Source organism: Mastigoproctus giganteus, chromosome 3, assembly GCF_048544385.1.
Source record: "Mastigoproctus giganteus isolate SK-2022 chromosome 3, ASM4854438v1, whole genome shotgun sequence".
In the NCBI taxonomy this organism is placed as follows: Eukaryota; Metazoa; Arthropoda; class Arachnida; order Uropygi; family Thelyphonidae; genus Mastigoproctus; species Mastigoproctus giganteus.
Window position 1 is genome coordinate 16,331,522 of NC_143577.1, and position 25,966 is coordinate 16,357,487.

General features: G+C 35.7%; 1 protein-coding gene across 1 annotated transcript; it reads right to left on the reverse strand.

Annotated features, from left to right (window-relative positions):
• Positions 1 to 13,951: 13,951 nt before the first annotated feature.
• On the reverse strand, positions 13,952 to 25,204 carry Dpm2 (Dolichyl-phosphate mannosyltransferase subunit 2). Its single transcript, XM_090370109.1, has 4 exons — positions 25,147 to 25,204; positions 18,696 to 18,785; positions 17,424 to 17,526; positions 13,952 to 14,201 (listed from the first exon to the last, which is right to left on the reverse strand). The coding sequence occupies exons 1-4, from the start codon at positions 25,153 to 25,155 to the stop codon at positions 14,161 to 14,163; spliced, it is 243 nt and encodes an 80-aa protein (XP_090226235.1). The 5' UTR covers positions 25,156 to 25,204; the 3' UTR covers positions 13,952 to 14,160.
• Positions 25,205 to 25,966: the final 762 nt, after the last annotated feature.

A 25,966-nucleotide genomic window follows, 5' to 3' on the forward strand; every position in this document is an offset into this window, starting at 1 on the left:
GAAGAGGGGGTTATGCTATTAGTTAAAAAACACATAAAATCCAAGGAAGTGAAACCAGTCGCCATCGCAGGACAGTGCAGTGTCGAGTCAGTTTGGTGTGACATAAGCATTGGGAGATCAAAATTGAGAGTAGGAGTGTGCTATAGACCTAATGACTCTGATGAGTATAATAAGAAACTGTTCGGAGAAATAGAGTGGGCCAGTAAATCAGAGAGTCTTATAATGGGGGATTTTAATTTCCCAGATATTGACTGGAATTTGGGGGCTGGTCACTCACACAGTAGCAAGGCTTTTGTGGATTTATTGGATGATTGTTTTCTACATCAGCATGTTCGGGAGGCAACTAGAGGGAGTAATACTCTTGATTTGATTATCAGTAGTGATTCTTCATGCATTAAGAATCTGCAGATAAATGAACCACTTAGTGGCAGTGATCACAGTGTGCTGAAGTGGGAGTTACTCAAAGAGGTAACTACCATTAGGGGTAAAGGGAAGGGGTATTGCTTTCGTAAAGGCGACTACAATGGACTGAGACAGTATTTAAATTCTATACAGTGGGATCAACTGATGATATTGCCAACAGCAAATTCAAAATGGGAAGCATTCAAAGAACTTATCGTGGAAGCTACTAGGCTTTACATACCAACTAAGAAATATTGTTCAAGGTTTAGGCCTAAATGGTTGTCAGATGAACTAATGAGGCATATGGCAGAGAAGAAAAATGCTTGGGATACATACAAATTAACACGTGACACGGACGCCTATGATAGATACAAGTTGATCTGTAACCAAGTTACAAAGGAGGTTAGGGAGGCGAAGGCAGATTACGAGAGATCCTTGGCAAGGGATGCGAAGAAAAACAGCAAAGAGTTCTTTACTTATGTAAACTCTAGAAGGAAGGGGATGAATCAGATTGGTCCACTTGAGATCGATGGGTCAACTGTTGATGACCCTGCTCGGGTAGCTAACAAACTAAATGAATATTTTGCATCGACATTCACACATGAGGAGTTATTCAGCGAGGGGAATGCCAGAGGTGTATTCAACTCTAGCAGTAAGCTAGAGAATCTTGTAATAACTGAGAGCAAAGTGGAGGAGAAATTGTTGAAGATAAACACAAGAAAGGCACCTGGGGTGGATGGGATCTATCCAGTTATATTAAAGGAGGCAGCAAAGGAGGTAAGCAAACCCTTAGCCATAATTATGAGAGCTTCCTTGGACTCAGGGGAGGTACCCATTGACTGGAGATGTGCAAATGTGACCCCAATTCACAAAGGGGGATCAAAGGCTGACACAAGTAATTATAGACCTGTGAGTTTAACTTCTGTTCCCGGAAAATTAATGGAGGCACTGGTGAAAGAAGCACTGCAGGATCATCTAGACAAGACTTCAGTTATAGCTAGGACACAGCATGGTTTTGTTAAGGGGAAGTCTTGCCTGACCAATTTGATTGGATACTATGATGCAGTCACAAAAGAACTGGATGCAGGGAATAACTTTGATATTATATACTTGGATCTTAGAAAGGCTTTTGATACTGTTGCACATGGAAGACTGCTGCACAAATTGGAGCAGTGTGGCGTTGGAGGCAAGTTGCTGCTATGGATAAAGGGGTGGTTGAGGGGGAGAAGACAGAGAGTGGTAATCAATGGACACTGCTCATCGTGGACTAATGTTAGAGTGGAGTCCCTCAGGGTTCAGTATTGGGGCCTTTATTGTTTTCTGTATTTATAAATGATATTGATGATGGTATATCAGGCTTAATGTCCAAGTTTGCAGACGATACGAAGGTTGGCAGGGTTGTCAAGGACACTACTGACACTATGCTGCTGCAACAGGATTTGGAAAGGTTGAGCAGATGGGCTTCGAGGTGGCAAATGAAGTTTAACATTGACAAATGTAAAGTACTACATATGGGAAACAGCAACCCCAGAGCAACGTATCAACTCTGTGGTACTACACTGACAGTGGTAGAGAATGAAAGGGACCTGGGGGTGGTGGTGCAGGCAGATATGAAGTTCTCTGAGCAGTGCAGACGAGCTGCAAGAGTAGCTCATGGTGTATTGTCAATGATATATAGGAATTTTTCTAGCAGGGATAAGGAGGTGATTATTCCCTTGTATAAGGCAATGGTCAGGCCACACCTAGAGTACTGTATACAGGCCTGGAGGCCTCATTTGAGGAAGGATGTAGAGCTGCTGGAACGAGTACAGAGAAGGGCAACTAGATTGGTGAATGGGACAAAGGGGTTCTCTTACGAAGAAAGGCTTAAGTTTTGCAAATTACAGTGTCTGGAAACTAGGCACCAGCGGGGTGATCTGATAGAGGTGTACAAAGCCTTGAATGGTTTGAGCATGCTCAATGCTGATGGGATTCTTCCTCTAGCTCAGAAAAATCACCTGAGAGGGCATAAATTCAAATTGAGGAAAGACAGATGTAGGATAGATGTGCGGAAATTTGCCTTTAGCCAGCGGGTGGTTGGTGGGTGGAACAGACTTCCATCCCTTGTCGTGGAAGTTGATAGCCTAAATAAGTTTAAGGCTCAGCTGGACAGGTATTTCGAACGAACAGAGGGGTGAAGTGGAAGTGGTTATTTTTATTTATTTATGTTACTTTTTTTTTTTTTTTTTTTTTGGCTGATGCTGCATAAGCTTGCTTTCTTGCATCAAATGCCTCTACTAATGCTAATGCTAATGCTAATAAATGAACAATCTGTGCAAGGTCATTAGTAATTGCAAAAGCCTTAGCATCTCTACCAGCTGGGTCGGTGTGACTAGAAAACGGAAGCCAGCTGGAGTTGTGAACATTAAAATCACTCAGGAAAATTACCTCACTGTTAGGAAAGTTGGACTGGAGAAAGTCAAGCTGCAAAGAGAGGAAGTCAAAGAGCTAAAAGTGATTAGTGGAGTTGGGAGAACGGTAGAGACAACAGATGAATTTGACACAATGAGGTAGAGAGATTTTAAGCCGGAGAAGATCAAAGAAAGAAGATTCCAAATTACCAAGTTTCTGACAGGGAATATCAGAACGAAACTATGCACAAGTACCACCTTTGAGGCAAAAGGAATCATACAGCGAATAATTTGGGCATCTGAGATGAGCAGTAGTTGAATCAACCGATAACTGAGATTCTATCAGAAAAAGTACATGGGGTTTGGCAGACTGCAAGTGAAAATGGACATCGTTGAGATTAGAATTGAGACCACATATATTTGTGAAATGATTAGGAAGTCCTTGGGAGGTTTAGATCTTTTCGCAGATAAGGTTGCTCTATTAGTTTGACAATTCATGCTGTATTCAATAGTAAGAAAAGTGGGTGGGACATGCTGTATGAAGTAATGAAATTTTTGGATATGGCATACACATGGTAAGAATATACCTAGATCCTTGACATAACGTGGCCTCGACAATGCTCCCCGCATACACACTACTCGGACTCCCTCCAGTCACTATCTGGCAGAGTAGAGGTAGCAAGATTATACACAAGCTGATCCGGAAGCCTCCTAGAGAGTTACCAATAGGTTCGGTCCAGTGTACTAACTAGCGGCCGGTCTGCGAACACCGTTTTAGAACTGTACCCTCGAAATGTAAGAAATATTGGATCTCGCCACGATGTTCATCATAACCTCAAAAGTCATCAATCTTATTGCATGATGGAAGAGATAGGGAAGGGTTGACCGGAACTTAGCTCTAGAGACTAAACATGGGTTCCACCACTTCAAGCCTCCAATAAGCAAAGTAGTGGTATTGCACCGGTTGATAAAGAGTCATCTACCACCTAGTACTGCCTGGTAACATAGAGGGGTGGCATCCCTCCATGTGGTGTGGCTGCCAAACCTCGACCCCTGCTTACGTTTTTTTTTTTTTTGGTAGTTGTTGGCGCATAGGCTTCTGTGGCCATAATGCACCTCCCAAGGTTTTTGCAGTACTTTGATCCAAGCCCAAGGCGGGATTCGAACCCGCGACCTTTGGGTTGCCAGGAAGGCACTTTACCCATCTGGCTAGCCCGGTCGGCCCCTGCTTACGTTGGTTCACACCTGGGTGGTCACCCACCATGTACTTGTGCATGGAGGTTATACCTAGGATTACTAACAGTCCCACCATCGTGAAGGTGCAAGCAGAGGATTTGGCTGTCACAGACTTCGCTGAAATTGGGTCCACTTGACTTGAGTGTCATCCGAATATCAGTTCCATCAGCGTTTTAGACTCCCAGGTAGTAAGTACAGCTTGTCTGGCATATCTGAGAGAATGTCTGTGACAACCTCATATTTGCAGCGTTGTCCTCTACAATTATCCAATGGCAGTCCATTTTTTACTAAAAATTCTTGTAAGGAATTGAATAAAGATAAGCCACTGTGACTACTAATTTTGATAAAAGATACACATCTTTTATACACTTTTCCCTCAAAATAATATCGTACAATAATAGCTAGTTGGTCGTTGTGGGACAAATCTGGTGTCGAGTCCATCACAATTGAGTAGTACTTTGCATCGTCACTATTTATTTCAGCTATAATTCTTTTTATTACTTGTTTTCCCATAATCTCTATTATTTGTTCATAAACTATTTTTGATAAGTACGAAGTGAAAGGTTTGGTCGCAGTTCTCGTTGTTGGATATGTTCGCGCATGAATGGATCGAACTCTGCTAGTAATTCCAGAGCCCCCATAAAATTACCATTGTGCAGAGAGCCAAATATTTCCTCGTGACCTCTGAATGCTAAGCCCCTTAGACTTAAATATTTCACCACTGCAATAACACGTTTTAGGACATTGTGGTAATATTCCGCATCTTTTCTTAGTTACTCTTGCAACTGCTTATCAATAACAGACTTATTTTCTTTATGTGTTAACCATACTAACAATGATTTCTTATGTTCATTAGAATTTTCATGACTTTCTAAACAAGGTCCTATATGTTTCCAGTTGTGTATTGAGAAGGGACTTTAGAGAAAAGTTTGTAGACTGGACAAAAAACACTTCCCATACTGGTAGAATAGCACAGCCAAGATCTTTCCAGTAATTAACCATTTTTAATTTTTTTCGTAAAGTACTTATTTGAAAATGATCTGTTTTGTTCTTTGTAATTCCTTATTGAAACTGGATATATATTTTTTGCATCTTTATTTTGTAAATAAGTCATTTCATGTGAGAGACAGTGATTAATAAAATTATCATTTAACTGTGTAGGCCACAAACCTACGTCAACATATTTAGCAAGCAACTCTGCATTTTCTAAAGCCTTTTCTGCCTCTTTATCACTATTTTCTTGCAAAACAGCAATGGAGACTTCAGAGAACTGTAGGTCTTGTATATTTTTGTCTGGTCTGAATGTCCGTCAACGTCAACATTGTTTTTAGAGGTTCTCGGTTGTGATTCTAGTTCTAGTAATTCTTCGTTATTGTTATATACATTTTGTTTTTTCTGTTTCTCTTCGGTTAAGTTATTCTCTCTTTCGCTGATTACTATACCTATATCGTTTAGATTCTCATTTTTATTTTCCAATACAAAAAATTTTGAAATTTTGGCACATTTACTTCTTTCTTTTCTCTATTTAATTGTATTTTTTGTTTTCCAGCTCCGCTTTTATATTTTCTACCAGACGTTTTTTTAGGTATTTATTTAATCTGTAAAGAAATTAAAAAAAACCTAAAAAAACAATCCACCACCATATTAGGTTAGTTGTTGTGGGGATGGGGCGTTATTTTTTATTATATTTGTATTATTTACTTAAAATTTTCTTATTAACTTATCTAAAAATTTTCAATTTGCTGAACACCTTATTGACCTCTTTATCACCCCCACCTATGCAAATCTGACTACAATTTTCAGAAAATTCCAATTTCTAGGGTGTGTAAAGCAGTTGTTGGCAGAACATTAAAGCCACACATTTTGTTTACAAAATTTAACAAACTGTTAATGAGCATACAACATTTACATAAATACAGCATTTACATAAAAGAAACAAATAATTACATACAAGCTTCCTAATTTCATATACATATGTAAGCCATGCTACAATACACTACACTCTCTCTCTTCTCAGTTATTCTCAATATGAGAATTATTAAAATCAGTTTGTATCAGTTGTATTTTACATAAAATTGAATCCACAATGATTACTCAATTATTCTCTTACCTTACCAATTTTTTTTCTTTCTTTCTCTTACATCAATAATATTTACTTCAGCTCTTATTACTCCTTTATAATCTTTGTTTTAGCCTCTCACACATAAAATGTATTATGTCTGGTACCCTCTTATCTCAATAACATTCCTTATAGGTCACCCATTCTGCCTTAATTAATATCTTAGCCACCCTAGTTATCACCTTAGTCATCCCTCTTTACTTATGAGGTTTATCTATTAATAAAATTTATTTCTCTTTGCACCTCATCTGATATGTTACCTTGTTTGGCACTTGGCCTAATTTAATGACATAGGTTAACCTATCTTTACAGTACTACCCTTATAAATATAATTTCTTTGCTAATTACTTTACATTATTACTTTGATTTTACTACTGAACCACCCTTACATTTATTCATAATCATTAACAACAGGAATGTTCCTTTCTTTTACAAGGATTGGTTGGTTGGTTGTTGGGTTTTATTGGCGCATTAGCAACTAAGGCTATAATTAGTTGCCATTTTTTTTACCATTTGTTTATTATTATTCCTTTTTTATTTTATTCTTTTTTTTATTTATTTATTATTATATATTTTTTATCCCAATGTGTCTTTTTTTCACTAATGCTTTTTTATTTTTTATTTCAACCAGCACCAAAGGGTTGTTTATTTATTTATTTTTTTATTATTATTTTTTTTTCTCTCTCTCTCGCTCCTTTCTTTTCCTCTGTAATGGGCCCCCGGAGGAAGCTGGCCCACCTTTTGGCAACATCAGGTGGGTCAGAGTCTCTTTTGAAACATTACGTGCTTTACTGGAACTGGTCCACCTTCCTGTGGTGTGGACGAGTATCCAGAATCATCTATCCAAGTGACTGATGCTTCTGGGTAGCTAAGTGGCCCGAACATAACAACAGAACACACACAGAATACACACAAACCTATGTCACACACATATCTGGCCCATTTGTGGTGATACTGTTCTTCACAGAGACATGAGGAGTTGAACAGACGTTCTAGGTGCCACCCATTACATATACACATGTCCACATATCATTTATTTGCAAATTACGTTTTCTAAAGCATCACTGAAATTTCTCTATATCACTCTCTCCATAAGAATTCTTCTATGTATCTTGGAAGTATCCATTCAACAGTACCATTCATAATTTTTGTAAATGATTTTAACTGCTTCCATTGACTTTCGATATTATTTGTGTGCCCTAATATCAGGATTAATAAAATTGTTTTTATGTTTCATAGCATAATGTTTAACTCCATCCAAGAATTTCAAAAATCTTTGAAACCGGCAACCAGCCTATTCACCAGAAATTATGATGTGCCTAGTTTTCATTAATACAATCTTGAAACTAGTTCATGATTATGTTCAAGTTTCAGCCTTTCTATTTTTAATTAAAGTAACGTGGCAAACTTCTTTTTCCCATCAAGAGCTCTAAAAATCCATCACTTTTAAATATTCCTTCTTCAGTGTATTTGCATTTTCCTAATACTATTTTTTTTTAGGTTTCTACAGTTACAATTTTTTTGAGGAAGCTTTGTCCATTCAAAGTAACTGTCTTTTAATAGAGGCTGATCCGTATTAAAACATCAGTTCCAATTTAAATTAGTTTGTAATTAACTTTGTACTCAAAACATTCACATTCTTACTGTTCTTTGTTAAAAACATTGTATGGCAGATTTACTTCTACATATTCATATGTATTGCATTTTTAATACATAGATTTTTTTTTCTCAAGAATGATTTTTCTTCCTGATTGAAAATTGTTAAACTCATTGAAAATCAAATTTACTTGTAGCTAAAATGTTGTGTATAGCAAAATAAAGCTCTGACTCCTAAATCGATGGACAGGTGAGCATAACAATGAAAGTCACCGAGTCAAATGAATGCTTAATGTAGGGGTGTCTAACCAGTGGCCCATGGCCACTGGTTAGACGTAGTAGGCTACTTGAAGGCCACTTGAAGTAGCCTTCAGTGGTATGTGTCCACTGAGTTTAAAACTAGTATATCACAAAATATAGGTTCACTAAGATATCTCTTTTTAATAATATTCAATATTTCTATATTGCTTTCTCATATTTTGTATCTTTCACGGAAGTTAGCAATATTATAATTATAATAGGACTGTTATTAGTACTGTGTAATAATTAGCAGATTTTCATATTTAATTATTAATTTTTTAAAATGTGTGTGTGTGTGTGTGTGGGCGTGCATGAAAGATGTTTTATATGAAAACATCTTTGTCGAAAATCAGAACCATTTTAAAATCGAACAGCTAGAACTGAAGTTATGAACAATGTAACATTTTATGCTCATGCCCGCTACTTCCTAAACGATGTAAATGTTCGTTGAACATCATTCATCAGTTTTACTTCAGTCTGAAATAAGGATGTAAAGTTTTATGCTCACGCCCATTACTCTACTGAATCAACGTTAGTGACTGCATTAGCATAATTTCCGCTTCATTTCCAAAATGTGACAAATTGGTTTTACTTCAGGTCGAAATGTAGTAGTTGCTGCCAAAGACAATTTCACATCAAAAAGAACTGAAAATACAAATGCAGGTACCAAAAATTAAATACTACACCTAATTCTGTTTTTGCACGAACTTTTTTTACACGAATTTGGTTTAACACGAATTCAAAATAAATATTTCATTCTCTTTTTACGCGAGTCATTTTGATTTAACACGATTTCTATGAATTTTTTTTTTGCCTAAATTCTAAGAAATTTTTTTTTTTATTTGTGGCATATTAGTATCATTTCTATATTACACGCATCAATAGATTGGATAACAGCTAGTGTTTGCGTTTTGAAACGCGTGCTTTTGCTTACCAATGTTTACGTCTAGGTATCTATGAATCATCAACGTTTTTATTAATTTTGTGCACATCTACGGTATTTGTGCATTGTATCTTCAGCAGACATGTAGTAGTAAGCTCTATTTCAAAGTGAAAGAATCTTTAGTGAAATTTGTGCACATATAAATTTATTAATTTTGCCGATAGTCAATAAATTGTAAGTTTACAAAATTTTCATACCTTTTTTTATTAATTATAACTGAGATATTTTTCGGTAGCCCTTATATAATGTCGAATAATTCGCCTATTACCAAAATGAAAAGGAAAGCGATTTCTTTGGAACTTAAAATTCAAATTTTAGATCGTCTTGCAACTGGACAAGGGGCTACGTCTGTAGGAAGGCATTTTGGTGTACATGAAGCTACCGTAAGAACTATTAAGAAAAATGAAGCTGCAATTAGGAAGTCGGTATGTTCTGGAACAAAAGTAAGTGTTAATTCATCATCATATACAAGAGATATTGTCAAGGAAAAAATGGAAAAGGCCCTGGTAATGTGGATAGAAGATCAGTCACAAAAAAAAGTACCAGTAGATGGAAATGCCATCAAGCAAACAGCACTAAGAATTTACAGACAGATTAAAGAAAAGGAGCCAAGCACTTCATCTCAGTTAAACAGAAAGTATGAATTTTCTGCGAGTACAGGTTGGATGACAGGGTTTCTTAAAAGGAATGCTCTTCATAATATAAAAATTAAAGGTGAAACTGCATCTGCAGATGAATCGGCTGCTAAAGTATTCCCGCAGGAACTTGCAAAAATTATTGAAGATGGAGGATACACTCCTGATCAAGTGTGGAATGCAGATGAAACTGGTTTCTTCTGGAAACGAATGCCGAACAGAACGTATGTAGCCAAATCGCAGAAAACTGCTGGTGGTTTTAAGGTAGCTAAGGATCGTGTGACCTTATTATTTTCCTCCAACGCTTCAGGAGATCGTATGTTGAAACCACTGCTGGTAAATCGAGCCCTAAACCCACGTTCAATGAAAGGTGTAGATATCAATAAATTGCCTGTTCACTGGATGGCAAACAAGAAGGCCTGGGTGACCACTACTATTTTTACAGAATGGTTCAACAAATGTTTCGTCCCAGAAGTCAGACGTTATATGAATTTGAAAGGTCTCGAATTTAAAGTTCTTCTGATTCTTGACAATGCACCCGGCCATCCTGTCTTGGAACACCCAAATGTACAAATTTTATTTCTGCCACCTAATACTACATCTTTGATACAACCGCTAGACCAAGGTATAATTGCGACAATTAAAACATATTACGTAAAACGAACATTCCAACACGTTTTGGACAAACTGAATGATGAAACACTAACAGTCATTGATGTGTGGAAGAAATTCTCAATTATGGATTGTATCAATCAAGTTGGATTAGCGTTAACTGAATTAAAACCAGCAACTTTAAATGCGTGTTGGAAAGCGGTTTGGCCACAATGTGTAAAAAGCAAAGATCCCATCATCCCTAATACGACCGAATTTCCCAACATCATTACAATGGCACACAAAATTGGTGGAGAAGGATTCGATGATCTATCGTTTGAAGATATTGATGAATTGTTAACCGACAAAGCCCTAAGCGAAGATGAAATATTAGAGGTTGTCCTTGGGACTCCTTATCCCACAGAACGTAGTGATAATGAAGAAAATGATCCTGTTCTAAATGCAGATTTAATAAAAGAAGGTCTGGAACTGGCTAGAAAATTAGGTAATCATTTTGTCAAACATGATCCTAATGAGGAACGCGCTGGGAAGTTTCAACGCGAACTGAAGTTGTTGACAGCCTCTTACAGAGAATTATATAACGGACTAACCAAAACACGAACACAACGATTAATAACTGAATTCGTTCGTAAAACCGGTGAAACATCAGCACCAGAGGAGATTCGTGCTGATTTTGCTGAAGAGATCACAGAAAGAATTTCATTAATAGAGGAAGAAGACGATGTCCACAACATTTCTAGTGATGGCAGTGATATTCCAGTCGTACGCAAACGTATGCGCCGTTTATTATCAGAAAGTGGAAAATGAATAAAATCTTGTTATATGTAAAACAGATTTTTTTTGTTCATGAAGAATTTTTTTTCATTTCATATGCATACAAATTTATTTTAGTACATTTTAATTACATATTATTACATGTGTATTTTGTTGAAATAAAATAATAAGCTTAAAACGAATATTTTATGTGTTTTTTTTTTAATTATTTTTACTGATTTTTTTAGATCCGGAACCAATCTTCTTTTCTTCCATAAATACAATGTCTTTTTTTACACGAATTTTTTTTACACGTATTTTTCAGGAACGTATCTATCGTGTAAAAACAGAATTAGGTGTATTTTGAAAAAAATATAATTAGTAGTAAGAAACTGGTTTTGCATTATGCAACTCACTTGCCATATGAACCCATGCAGCCCACAACCCTCACCTTTATCTGTTTTGGCCACTAGCCTAAAAGTTGGATGCTCCTGGCTTAGTAGAAACTAAGCACTCATTCCTTCTGTACCCATTCCAACAGTTCTACATCCTTCTAAAATGAGGTTACTGCATACAAATTCAGTTCCCAAATTTATATGCAATACTCAAGATGTGGCCTAACCATTGCCTTATACAACAGGATAGTTACCTTTATCCATGCTGGAAAAATTCCTTTATATCATTGACAGAACCCCATGAGCTGACCTAGCATCATGTCTCCATTTCTCAGAGATCTTTGTGCCAGAACTACAATTACCTCATGTGTTTTCCATTCAACACTATCTTGAATTGAGTACCACCCAAACAGTATATTATTCTGGGATTGTTGTAGCTTGTAGGCAAATTATCCATTCCTCACATTCAGATATTTGTCTAGGTGCTTCAAAACCAGAATGACTGCTGGTCATTTTCTACTATACTGATCAAGAGATCTTGTCCAATATCAACAGCAATTTGCTAAGCAAACCATCCAAGCTCATGATGCTGACTATGCAACCCTTTTCAAACTCATTAATTGGATATATTCATTCACTTCTAATTAGCATTAGTTGAGCCATATGATGCAAGAAAGCAAGCTTATACAGCATCAGCCAAAAAAAAAAAAAAAAAATCTTCCCATTTAATCCATCCGGTCACTCCAAATGTTTGTCTAGTTCAGCCTTAAATTATTTATTTTAAGGCTATCAACTTCCACAACAACAGATGAAAGTCTGTTCCAGCAATCAACTACCCGCTGGCTAAAGGAAACCTTCTGCAATTCTATTCTACAACTGTCTTTCTCCAATTTGAATCTATGCCTCCTCAGGTTCTTAATCTGAGCAAGTGGAAGTATCCTGTCAGCATTGAGCCTGCTCAAACCATTCAAGGCCTTGTACACCTCAATCAGATCACCTCGCAAGTGCCTAGTCTCCAGATGCTGCAACCTGCAGAAGTTAAGCCTCTCTTGGTAAGAGCACCCCTTTCTTCTTCTCACCAATCTTGTTGTCCTTCTCTGTACTCATTCTAGCAACTCTACATCCTTCCTAAAATGAGGCCTCCAGACCTGTAAGCAGTACTCAAGGTGTGGCCTGACCACTGCCTTACACAAAGGTATAATCACCTCCTTGTCTCTGCTAACAAAATTTCTATATATCATTGACAAAACTCCATGACCTTCTCTGGCAGCCCATCTGCACTGCTCAAGAACTTCATATCCGACTGCACAATTACCCCCAAGTCTTTTTCATTCTCCACCTCCCTGAGTGTAGTACCACACAATTGGTATGATTCTCTTGGGTTACTGCTACCCATATTCCGTACTTTGTATTGTCACTGTTAAACTTCAGTTGCCACTTCTCAGCCCATCTGCCTAACTTTTCAAGATCCTGTTGCAGTAGCATACTGTCTTTACTATCATTAACAATCCTACCAACCTTTGTATCATCTGAAAACTTGGACATTAAGCCTGATATACCTTCATCAATATCAATGATAAATACACACAACAACAATGGGCCTAGCACCGAACCCTGGGGGACTCCACTGATAACATTAGTCCACATACAGCAGTGTCCATTTATTACCACTCTCTGCTGTCTCCCACTCAACCATTCCTTTATCCATTGCAGCAACTTGCCCTTAATACTATACCACTCCAATTTGTACAGCAGTCTTCATGCAATCATTACAATGTACTAAATGCAATTTTCCAACATTTTCACAACATGCTACATACAGTTTTCCCATGGTTCCATTAACTCTCAGGGTAATCTTTCTGGCAATGAGTGTATTTAATGGCAGTTTACCAGGGAAAGTAGTAGATTGAAAATGATTAATTAAACTATTGTTGTAACAAGTGAGTTGTAGTGTAATTCAGGTGATAGGTGAGGCTGAAGTGCTTTTACTAATAATATTTCAGGAAAACTGGACAAACAGATGATACTGTATTTCTGTTAAATATACAGCTGGCAAAAGTAATAGTCAGCACGTATAAAATACATGTTTACAAATCACTGATTAAACAACAAAACAAAGATGAATATTGTAACCAAATATTTTTGAAATCAATGTCAGTGTCAATTTTATTATTCCTCATAATTGTGTTTTCTTTCACCACATCAAAATCATCACAGTCATCATATGGGGTTTGATGATAAGGCAGAATCAAAATGTTCTGGCCATTTTGTATGAATAAATCATAATATAAAGATTGCAGAAAAGCTTCACTATTAGAATTCTTCTTTATTCAATTTCTCCAGCTTCCTGATAACTTTTAAAAGGTGCTTGGAATAGCAGCAACAACAACAACAAATAAAGGACTATAAATAATAGATTTTAAGAATATTTGGTTTTAAAAATGTAATGTAACCTACGGTTCACCCTGTACATTAATATAGTACTAAAATATATTTATACAAAAATACCATGAAAGCAGGGAAATTGAATCCACTTTTACATAAATATTTAACATCACTTTTGTGGGTTTGTACACATCTTCAGAAATATAATCTCTATGAACACTGATATTTTGGTGTACTTATATTAGAAACCCAATTTAGAAGCATGCAGGAGTTCCACATCATGTAATTACAATGAATAGTTGAATTTATTTGTAAGATGCTTAGAAAATAACTTCTGAAAATACTATGCCATTACTGATGTTTCCTCTAGGATCTTTTCCACACTATCCTATTCTTAGAGTTCTCCTTTCTTCCTTTCTTTCAGCATGTAGAGTGCTAAACAGAAAAATATTTTAACAGAAAGATATATTTTGATTTTAAAAGTTATAAAGTAGATTATAAAGTTTAAACCTAGGAGCATTAATGTTAAGCTAATGTGCATGGAGAATACTGAATACATTGAATTCACTTTTTTTTATTTCAGAAACAGTCAAACTTTCTGTCTACAGGTCTTCAAAGTGACACAATTAAATTACCGTTACTGTGAAGAAACAGCCTTCTTGGTGATTGACAGATGCTTTCTGAACCATGGCACTTCTCCTCTCTTTTGGATCATCTGTGAGTAAAGACAGGCAGTTCTTGTCCAGCTTAGTTTACAGATGATCATTTTTCATATAAGTGGTTTTTTCCCTTTCACAATTAGTTTTTTTCTAGGCCTCCAGACTTTATAATAATCTCAGAAATCTAAACATCATCCAACTAGGACAAAATTGTTGAGTAGTTGGGCATCGCATCTCCTTACTAACTTAATTTACAGATAATTTTGCAAAATATACTAAATCTCAATAAATTTTCCAGTGTTGCTCTTCTGTCACAGTGTTTCTTAGTGACTTCAGCTTACTCTGCCTCATTGTTTAAGTGTGAATAACTGTTATGCCTTTTGATAAATTCTTAAAAAAGATTCCCTTAATGGAAAATTATATGCTCTATAAGTTGCACAGAATGAGTGCTGAGGCAGATAACATCAAGAAGCACTGGTATATTTTTCACATTTTGTTTGTAATTCAACAAAATGTGAAAAATTACATTTTGTGATATTTACCGTCAGTTAAAATAGTTTTATATTTTCACTGACAGGGAGCCAAGATTTTCCTCACCATCACCTTTCTTCAGCCTGCTGGGTATGTCAGACAGCAGTAGGTAGGTATCCGAAATTCTAAGTGAGAGTACTCAAAAGGTCATCAAATTGGAAATATGCTTTAGCCAAAGTTTTCACTGTAACTATGATACAGCTAAATTTCAAGCTCTCTGCCTCCATTTAAGTGCAGTAAAATACAGTATCACTATTAATAGTGGAAAATGATACAAGAAAGCAAGCTTGTAAATCATCAATTGAAAAAAAAAATAAAACTCTTCCCACATCATCTGTCTATCCACTTCCACAACAATAGATGGTAATTTATTCCAACAATGAACCACCTGCTGGCTGAAGGTAAACTTCTGCATATCTATCCTACAACCATCCTTCCTCAATTTGAAATGATGCCCCTTCGTGTGTGTAGTCTGAGAAAGAGAAAGAATGCCATCAACTTTGAATGTATTGAGTTTGTTCAATCCATTCAAAGCCTTAAACACCTCCCAGGCCCCTAACATCCAGATGTTACAATTTGCAGAACTTTCTCTGGTCGATTTGCCTATCTTGGTAGCAGCAACCCTTTGTTTCACTCACTGATCTCATTGCCCTTCTCCGTACTCATTCCAGCAGCTCTACATCCTTTCTAAAATGAGGCCTCAAGACCTGTATGCAGAACTCAAGATGCAACCTAATCATTGCCTTGTACAATTGGATAATCACCTCCTTATCCCTGCTAGCAAAATTCCTGTATATATTCCTGTATATCATTGATAAAACCTCATGGGCTGTACTGGTATCCTGTCTATGCTGCTCAGAGAACTTCATATCTAACTGCACAATCAGCTTTTTTCATTTACCATTGAGTATATTACCACACAATTGGTATGTTAATCTGGGATTACTGCTACCCATATGCAGTACCTTGCATTTGTCAATATTAAGCTTCAACTGCCTTTCTCAGCCCATCTGCCCAAATTTTCTAGATCTTATTGTAGTAATGTAATCTGGAACTCCACAAATAACATTAGTCCATGAGAGCAGTGTCCATTAATAACCACTCTCTGTATTTTTCAACTGAACACAGTATCACAACATTTAACGTTTTCGATTTCAGAGTACAGCACTTTTCATAAATCTGGTAGCTCCGAATCTGCATGTATTTCTTTCAAGTTTAATAGACAATCAGATTTAGCAGACAGGTGTCGTGCCAGTATAGTCCAGTTAAATTGAGGTTTTGCTGTATTTACAGTATATCCATTCATTTTTCATGTCTGCAATTGTGTATGTTATAAATAATTTATCATTTATAACGTACAAGGGGTATTTGAAAAGTTTGTGCCTCTGTATGAAAGGTTAGTGGTACAGTGTTAAAAATTTCTGTTCTTAATGTATAACACTTCAAATATAAACCCACCTAGTTTCCATGCAGTTTCATTTTTGAATGTCTTTTTCAATGTCTTTTTTGAATTACAGGTTCTGAAGTCAAAAAATGTATATCAAAGTACAAATTAAGTCAACATTTGGGAACTATATTTAGACAAATATGGTTATAGAATATGGATTCCTATGTATCACAAAACCTGTGATGGAATAAGAATTAATAAGAATTAATGGGGAAAAAAATGTAAAATTCAAAGTGTTCACTAGCGATAAGAACCTATTAGGAATAGGTTTATTACTGGAATTTTTCACAGGAGTGATTGGGAAGTGGGGCTGAAAAATATTTTTAGATATTTCATTTCTGCCATGGCAAATATAAATGCACCAGAATGAGGTGGTTAAAAAAGTTTCCTTAGAGTCATTTAAGTCTGGCAACCTCATTCTGGTTCATTTGTAATTAAAAGGAAAAAAAAAGTAGAATTTGAGAAATTGCATAACTTGTAAGTCACAGCTTTCATTAAAAATTATTACTTTCAAATATGTACAGTGGTTCAGAGATATTAATTTGATATTAATTTTTATTTCAAGAAAGAATATAAAAAAATATTCTTTTATTTGGGGGGGTTGGAAACCATAACCCCAAATCATACAGAATGTTTCATGTAACTCGGGGTTATGGTTCCACTTTATGTGATTCAGAGAGCATCATCTTAAAAAATTAGAATGTCATTTAATCAGATGAGAAAAAATTGTGGCTTAACAGTACCAAGAGTACATTCTACTTATAGACTACATGAAGCAATAGAGTTGTCATATGACTGAGGCAAAATACATGGCATATTATTTCATTAATTTTTTCTTTCAATTGTTGCATCATCAGTAAGCATCATGCTGCCTTACTTAGCACTTGTGCACTTATTAAGAACAAATCAAATTTTACCACAATGCTTACTGTATATAAAATTATGTGCTTACCACTTACATAGTGCTTATTGTATATAATTTTTATATAAAAACCTTATATAAACATATATCATCCTTACCTAAACCTCCAAAAAATAATACACCTATAATCACTGGAGGTGCTAAAATCAATACAGTGGGTGGAAAAAATTGATGAACTGGATGATTATCTGGAATGAATGGCTGAAAAAAAAAAATAAATAAAAAATAGATGTAAATTTTATCTGAATTAGAGTTCTTAAAATAGACACCTTAGAAATGACTTTTTTTACAAAAAATTAAGAATTATTAGTCAAAATTATTAGTTGTAAATTCCTCTGATCTATATCATCGGATTATAAATCTTAATTTGTAATAGCGGATTATAAATCTTAATTTGTAATAACTTTTAACCACATAGGTCAGAGGAGTTTACAGTTAATATTTTGACAATAAATAGAATTAACTGTATTTAGAAATCATATGGGCTCAAACCACAGTCCACTCAAATGCATATGCTACTGCATTCCCATAATGACTGCTTGACTAGTCAGGCTAATATGTGTAGTAGTTATATTTTTGATAAAAAATAATAAAATGTATTTTCTATTTATACTCTGGGACAGCCACATAGGATCAGAGGAGTTTACAAGACAGAAAACACAAGAATGAGGAGTTTACAACTAATAATTTTGACCACTTGGCTTCTTTAGCATGGCTAATGTATCTCAGCTATGCTTAGTGAACAATATTATAATTAAATAAATTTAAAATTTTATGAATTTTTAAAAATCAAAACTTTTTTTCAAATGACAATCCTAGGCAATACATCCCACAGATAATTGTTAATTACATTGTGCTAGCAGAATAATAGTTACCCACGGTTATCAATAATAAAATTAGTGCTTGAACTAGTATATCTTTTTTTTCAATGTTATCTGATGATAACATTAACATTAGATATGTTAATGTTATCATCAGACCTTGGCTGGGGGATGTAGTCAAAACAGCTCTTGGTTGGGAAGATGTAGCGGCTCAGAGCGGCTTTTAGAACCTCTGTTCTAAAATGTTCTTAGAAGCGTATCCATTGGTCAAGTTGAAAACATGACCAATGGTTACAATTCTTGAGGCCATGGCTGATGGATATATAGAAAGGGATTAATGTGTTCAGTTTTAGTTTCTGTTATCAGGGATTCTAGATGAATGTGGAGCTTTACTGAATCACTCTTACATTACTTGCACAGATTGCTTAAACTAAATGCTACTAACCAAGAATTTATTAAGATTTATTAATTTATTAATCTTTCAAATTACCTGAAATAATATTTTGATACACAGAGAGAGAGAGAGAGAGAAATAATCTTTCAACTTACCTGAAATAATATTTTACCAGCACATAACAGAGTTAAAATACTTCCAGTAATTAGTAACAGAATGCCGACATATCTGTCCAATCCTATTGCCTAATGTTTGAAAAAAAAAAAAAAAGTTAATATGCAAAAAAGTCAAGTAATAAATTATGAAATATGCAAAAAAGGGTGTAAAACAATGTTTAAAGCAGGTAACAATATGTGCATGTGTGATTAAACACATGCACATATTGTTACCTGCTATCACATGCTATCTTAACATGGTAGCAAATCCAACATGCTATCTTAACATGGAAGCAAATCCAACTATGACAGTGAATGTATTGTCCTGTTTGCATTGTAAGGTAATAATCCTCTTTTGAAGTTTATAAAGTCAAACTGGCACCATACTGAAGTACATAATATACCCTTTATTTTGCATGGATGTGTTTTCATTTTGGAACATTACCTAAGAACTTATCCACACTTGAAAACAAATGTCAATGGGAATTTTTATTATTTCATTTATTGCTATTCTATAACAAGTACTGTATTTGAATCACCAGACCCACTTAATTACTAAAACACACACACACACCTTTTAAATATAAATTAAAAATAAAATATGCTGATACTCTTCCATACATTATTTTGTTAAATACTCATGTTATTAAATAATTAATAAGAGAAATATTGTGTAATATGATTAATATTATTTGTTGTGTTCTGTTATTAATATAATATTGGGCTTACAATACAATTGGTTCCTGAAAATCACATTTTAAGTCAAACCATATGGTGACTCTATTGTCAGGGAAATGGGGAACATGGTATGTAAAAAGGATAGGTGGAACAGGACCAGGGTATGTCTGCCAGGGGCAAAGGTTGATGGCGTTGTAGAGTGGATATCATCTTTTAAGGGCACAAAATGTGATATTGTTGTACATGTTGGCACTAATGATATTAAGAGTAGGAGACTGGCGGAATTACTTAACAAGTACAGGTCACTGTTGAACAAAAGCCGTGAATTAGGGTTGAATTTGAAAGTGTCTGCAATTCTGCCCAGACACAATAGGAGGGAGTATATGATGAGAGCCGTGTCGATCAATTCGGCCCTGGAAAGATTGTGCAAGGCTCAAGGGGTAGAATTTTTTTCAGCCTGGTCTGTACTTGTTAACTGGAGAGACTGCTTCTACAGGGATGGGATACACTTAAACAGAAAAGGTGCAAGAATATTTGCTGATGCTATCGAGGCAGTGTTAGGTAGGTTGGAAAACTGCTAGCTTGGGGGGATACAAGGACTAATAGATTAACAGTAGCCACTGGCAGAGGTGAGAGTGATTCTTGCCCTGCTTCTATTGGAATGAGCAGCAGCCTGGAAAACAAGATGCAGGGTATTTCAGAGACTGCTGGAAGTCATTGCGGTACAAGTAAACACATGGGTTGTGTTAGGGTAGCTTAGAATAGTAACAGGTGCATGTAAATTTGCGTATACACCAATGCTAGGAGTTTGGTAAATTAATTTGATGCATTTGAGGTATTGCTCAAAACATCAAAGGCAGATACTGTTGGGATATCAGAGACATGGTGTCACACAGATATAAGGAATGCAGAACTGGAATTTGGGGAGTACAATGTGTACAGAAAGGATAGCCAGGATAGGAAGGGAAGAGGGGTTATGCTATTAGTTAAGAAACACATAAAATCCAAGGAAGTGAAGCCAGTCGACATTGCAGGACAGTGCAATGTCGAGTCAGTTTGGTGTGATATAAGCATTGGGAGATCAAAATTGATAGTAGGAGTGTGCTATAGGCCAAATGACTCTTTTATTTCCCAGATATTGACTGGAATTTGTGGGTTGGTCACTCACACACTAGCAAGACTATTGTGGATTTATTGGATGATTGTTTTCTACATCAGCATGTTCAGGAGGCAACTAGAGGGAGTAATACCCTTGATCTGATTATCAGTAGTGATTCTTCATACATTAAGAATCTGCAGATAAAGGAACCACTAGGTGGCAGTGATCACAATGTGCTGAAGTGGGATTTACTCAAAGAGGTAACTACCATCAGGGGTAAAGGGAAAGGTTTTTGCTTTCGTAAAGGCGACTACGATGGTCTGAGACAGTATTTAAATTCTATACAGTGGGACCAACTGATGATGTTACGAACAGCAAATTCAAAATGGGAAGCATTAAAAGAATTTAACTTGGAAGCTACTAGGCTTTACAAACCAAATAAGAAATATTGTTCAAGGTTTAGGCCTAAATGGATGTCAGATGAACTAATGAGACATATGGCAGAGAAGAAAAATGCATGGGATACATATAAATTAATGGGTGCCAGGGAAGCCTATGATAGATATAAGCTGATCTGTAACCAAGTCACAAAGGAGATTAGAGAGGCAAAGGCAAATTATGAGAAATCTTTGGCAAAGGATGCAAAGAAAAACAGAAAAGAGTTCCTTTCCTATGTAAACTCTAGAAGGAAAGAGATGAATCAGATTGGTCCACTGGATATTGATGGTTCAACTGTTGATGATCCTGCTCAGGTGGCTAACAAACTAAACGAGTATTTTGCATCTACATTCACACATGAGGAGTTAATCAGGAAGGGAAATGCCAGAGGTGAAATAAACTCTGGCAGTGAGCTAGATGATTTTGTAATAACTGAGAAGGGGAGGAGAAATTGTTGAGGATAAACATAAAAAAGGCACCCAGGGTGGATGGGATCTATCCAGTTATATTAAATGAGGCAGCAAAGGAAGTAAGCAAACCCTTATCCATAATTATGAGAGCTTCTTTGGACTCAGGGGAGGTACCCATAGACTGGAGTTGTGCAAATGTGACCCCAATTCACAAAGGAGGATCAAAGGCTGACACAAGTAATTATAGACCTGTGAGTTTAACTTCTGTCCAGGAAAATTAATGGAGGCACTGGTTAAAGAAGCACTGCAGGATCATCTAGACAAGACTTCAGTTATAGCTCATACACAGCATGGTTTTGTTAAGGGAAAGTCTTGCCTGACCAATTTGATGGATACTATGATGCAGTCACAAAAGAACTGGATGCAGGGAATAACTTTGATATTATATATTTGGATCTTAGAAAGGCTTTTGATACTGTTGCACAAATTGGAGCAGTGCGGCATTGGAGGCAAATTGCTGCTATGGATAAAGGTACAGTTGAGGGGGAGAAGACAGAGAGTGGTAATCAATGGACACTGCTCATCATGGACTAATATTATTAGTGGAGTCCCTCAGGGTTCAGTGTTGGGTCCATTGTTGTTCTCTGTATTTATAAATGATATTGATGATGGTATATCAAGCTTAATGTCCAAGTTTGCAGACAATACAGGGGTTGGCAGGATTTTTAAGGATACTACTGACAGTTATGCTGCTGCAACAGGTTCTAGAAAGGTTGAGCAGATGGGCTGAGAGGTGGCAAATGAAGTTTAACATTGACAAATGTAAAGAACTACATATGGGAAACAGAAACCCCAGAACAACGTATCAACGCTCTGGTACTACACTGACAATAATAGAGAATGAAAAGGACCCAGGGGTCATTGTGCAGGCAGATATGAAGTTTTCTGAGCAGTGCAGAAGGGCTGCAAGAGTAGCTCATGGTGTCTTGTCAATGATATATAGGAATTTTTCTAGTAGGGATAAGGAGGTGATTATTCCCTTGTATAAGGCAATGGTCAGGCCACACCTTGAGTACTGTATACAGGTCTGGAGGCCTCATTTGAAGAAGGACGTAGAGCTGGTGGAACGAGTACAGAGAAGGGCAACAAGATTAGTGAATGGAACAAATGATTGCTCTTACGAAGAAAGGCTTAAGTTTTGTAAATTACAGTGTCTGGAAACTAGGCACCGGCAAGGTGATCTGATAGAGGTGTATAAAGCCTTGAATGGTTTGAGCATGCTCAATGCCGATGGGACTCTTCCTCTTGCTCAGAATAATCACCTGAGAGGGCATAAATTGAAATTGAGGAAAGACAGATGTAGGATAGATGTGCAGAAATTTGCCTTTAGCCAGCAGGTAGTTGGTTGGTGGAACAGACTTCCATCCCTTGTTGTGGAAGTTGATAGCCTAAATAAATTTAAGGCTCAGCTGGACAGGTATTTCGAATGAACGGAGGGGTGAAATGGGAGTGTGTGTGTGTGTTTTTTTTTTTTTTTTTTTTTGGCTGATGCTGCATAAGCCTGCTTTCTTGCATCATATGCCTCTACTAATGCTAATCTGTTATTGCCAGTTGTTCACTGTTGTCTATCCATGTCACAAAACTGAATTATTTCAAAAACATGTGGATCTATCACAAAGTGGTGGTTCAATAGTGAAATAAATACAACACTTAATTTTTTTTTATTTTGGGAACCAAAAACACAATTAGCTTATCACCTGCAAAACCAGAAATTTAAATATGAGGGATGGATTAAATATTTGGATTTTTTCCAAATCACATTAAATATGATTTGGAAAAAAAAAGGGCCTCTGGAGCCTCTCTCTTGTTGCTTCTAAAGGTGCTTATGAAGTCCCATGGCTCACAATTCATCAAAAAGTATGTGCAATTGGTATGGTGAGGTCAATGCTGGATCCTAAATCACTTTTAATTATCAATTATGCACAGGCGTGACAGACTTCCACAAATATATCAATAAATCAACAGGAACTGAGATTAACTGGAAAGCGGGGCATGGTTTTTGTAGTTATATCTGATCACCATTATACCAACTGAGGTTTAATAATCAATACAATGATGACACAGTTGTAGAGAAATTTACTGTACACAGAAATATGTGCAGTTGGAGAAAAATAAATATTGTATATATGCAATAAATACTGTACATAACGGCCTGCATTATTTAAATAATTATTTAAATTATTACCTGCATTATTTTGTATTAATAGTTACAGTGACTAGATAATAGAATAATTATATCATATAACACACAATACAAAATCACATTAAGATGTTGTAGTTTATTGTATTGATCATTCTGTCAAATGTTCATTATCTATACTGACAACTGCAATAATTTATTTCTGCTAATCAAAATGACATAACTACTATTGTTATCATCTGGTTGATAAGATACCACTGTATTTTTTTATTAAAGATAATAATAAAGATCTCCCTTATGCAAGAATATCAAAACAATTGAAGCTTTATAGTTTCAGTTGTTTTGATAAAAGTTAATTGAAAAAGTTTTAATAAAACTTTATTAAAAATATAAAATTTGAATTTTTACAGAGAGGTGAAGATAATAGATTGTGTATTAAATCTGTTGGAAGTGAACTTTGTTTATACATCTTTCATTGTTTTAATGTGAAAGATGCGTTCTCTAAAAAATAAATAAAATTTATAAAAGCTGCACAAATTCAAAATATAAGTTGTAGAATATTATTCTAAATAAAGTTTCAATTTAGTTTCTTTATATTTTCGATTATCATTTCCTACTGTAACCTACTCTCTTCTGATATGTGCTTTGATTTATTTTCCCCCCTCCAAACTTTGTGTGTAATCTGATATTTTTATGGAAACCATCTGAAAAGCCTATTCCCAAATGGCTGCCAAATTAAGGTTTACCATTACAAAGAACCAAGATTCTTTATCATCAATTAGTAAGAATGATGTGAACCAGATGTGAACCCCAGGGGCTCACATCTGGTGAGTGTGGGCTTGGCACACCCAGGGTCCTGAGCTAGATATCATCATTTTTCTCTTTCTTGGTGATTCCTTTCTATTTCTCTCTCTCTCTTAGGGTGACTGGGGAATTTTTTTTTTTTTTTTTTTTTTTGGCTGGTGCAGCAATAAGCCTCGGGCTTCCTTGCACCATATAGCTGGTAATGGTAATAATAATAATAATAATAATAATAATAATGATGATTTTAAACTAGTGTTTCTTATAGTATGGGTCATGTATGGTTAACTATTTTTTTTTTTTTTTTTTCATTTCATAAATTCAGAAATCCAATAGCAGAACTAATAGATGAAACTGATGTGATCTTCTGTGGCAAAAACCATTCTCATGCAATGCAGAATCCATTACCATTTCTACCCAGTTGTAGTGCTCATTACAACTTTAATTATACTTTTACTCTTATACTCCATCACCATGTGATATGAATAGAAGTAATCACCATATCACCAGTGACTAATTTAACATCGCAATGCAGATGTGTTCCTTTGAACTTGTTTAATCACTATTTATACACGTATTATGTACATATGATTTATTGTTTTATTTTATTATCTTTTCTCTCCTTTTCTTCATGATTACTGTGAAAATGTAACACAAAACGAAGCATGAACGAATGCTATTTTTTGGAATGGGAGGGAGGGAAGGCTAGGTTTATTTTCGTTCAGTTAAAAAAAAATAAAAATTAAATGCCAGGTTTTTTTAATGCCCATTCTAAAAAGTTTCAGAAATTAAAGAAGAAATAATTTTAACACGTTTCATACTTACACAAAACATTTTAATGATCACATCGTTACCGAATACGATAATGCAGCTCTACTTTTGCTTTATCAAAAACTGGCACTGTAACAACATTTCCAATGTTTTTTCGACTTATTTGATTGAAGGAATTTAATGAACAATTGAATGAATTTATTCGGTTTTTCATTCAGCAAAGATAACCAATGAAATACACGACACGTGACCGCGTAAGTTTTGCTGTGTTTTTGTTAGTTTTGGCAGTTTTCAGTTTTAGCCAACTTTGGTAATGTAGGTGGCGTTGTTTTACTGCATGTCCAAAGAGAGGAGAAAACCCATCTTTTATAAGTCGAACATATGGTTTCTGATCATTCATATTGAAACCTGACTACTAGTTTTAAAAGGTTCATGATTTATTTATTTCACTCTTTCACTTTCTTCTTATTATTATTTTTTAGTATTCGTGAAAAGATCGGTACTAACCTAGCATCTTCTTCTTTAATGCTGCCGAATGGCGTTTGCGACTTCAATTTGATATTGTTCTCTGTCTAGCGCTGCGTGTAGAATTTGTGCTGTTGTCATGTGAAGCCAGGTGTTGATATTATCTAGCCATGCAAGAATTTTTGCTGATGCTGTCGAGGCAGTGTTAGGTGGGTCGGAAAACTGCTAGTTGGGGGGGGATACAAGGACTAATAGATTAACAGTAGCCACTGGCAGAGGTGGAAGTGATTCTTGCACTGCTTCTATTCAAATGAGCAGAAGTCTGAAAAACAAGATGCAGGATATTTCAGAGACTGCTGGTAGTCATTGCGTTACAAGTAAACACATGGGTTGTGTTAGGGTAGCTAAG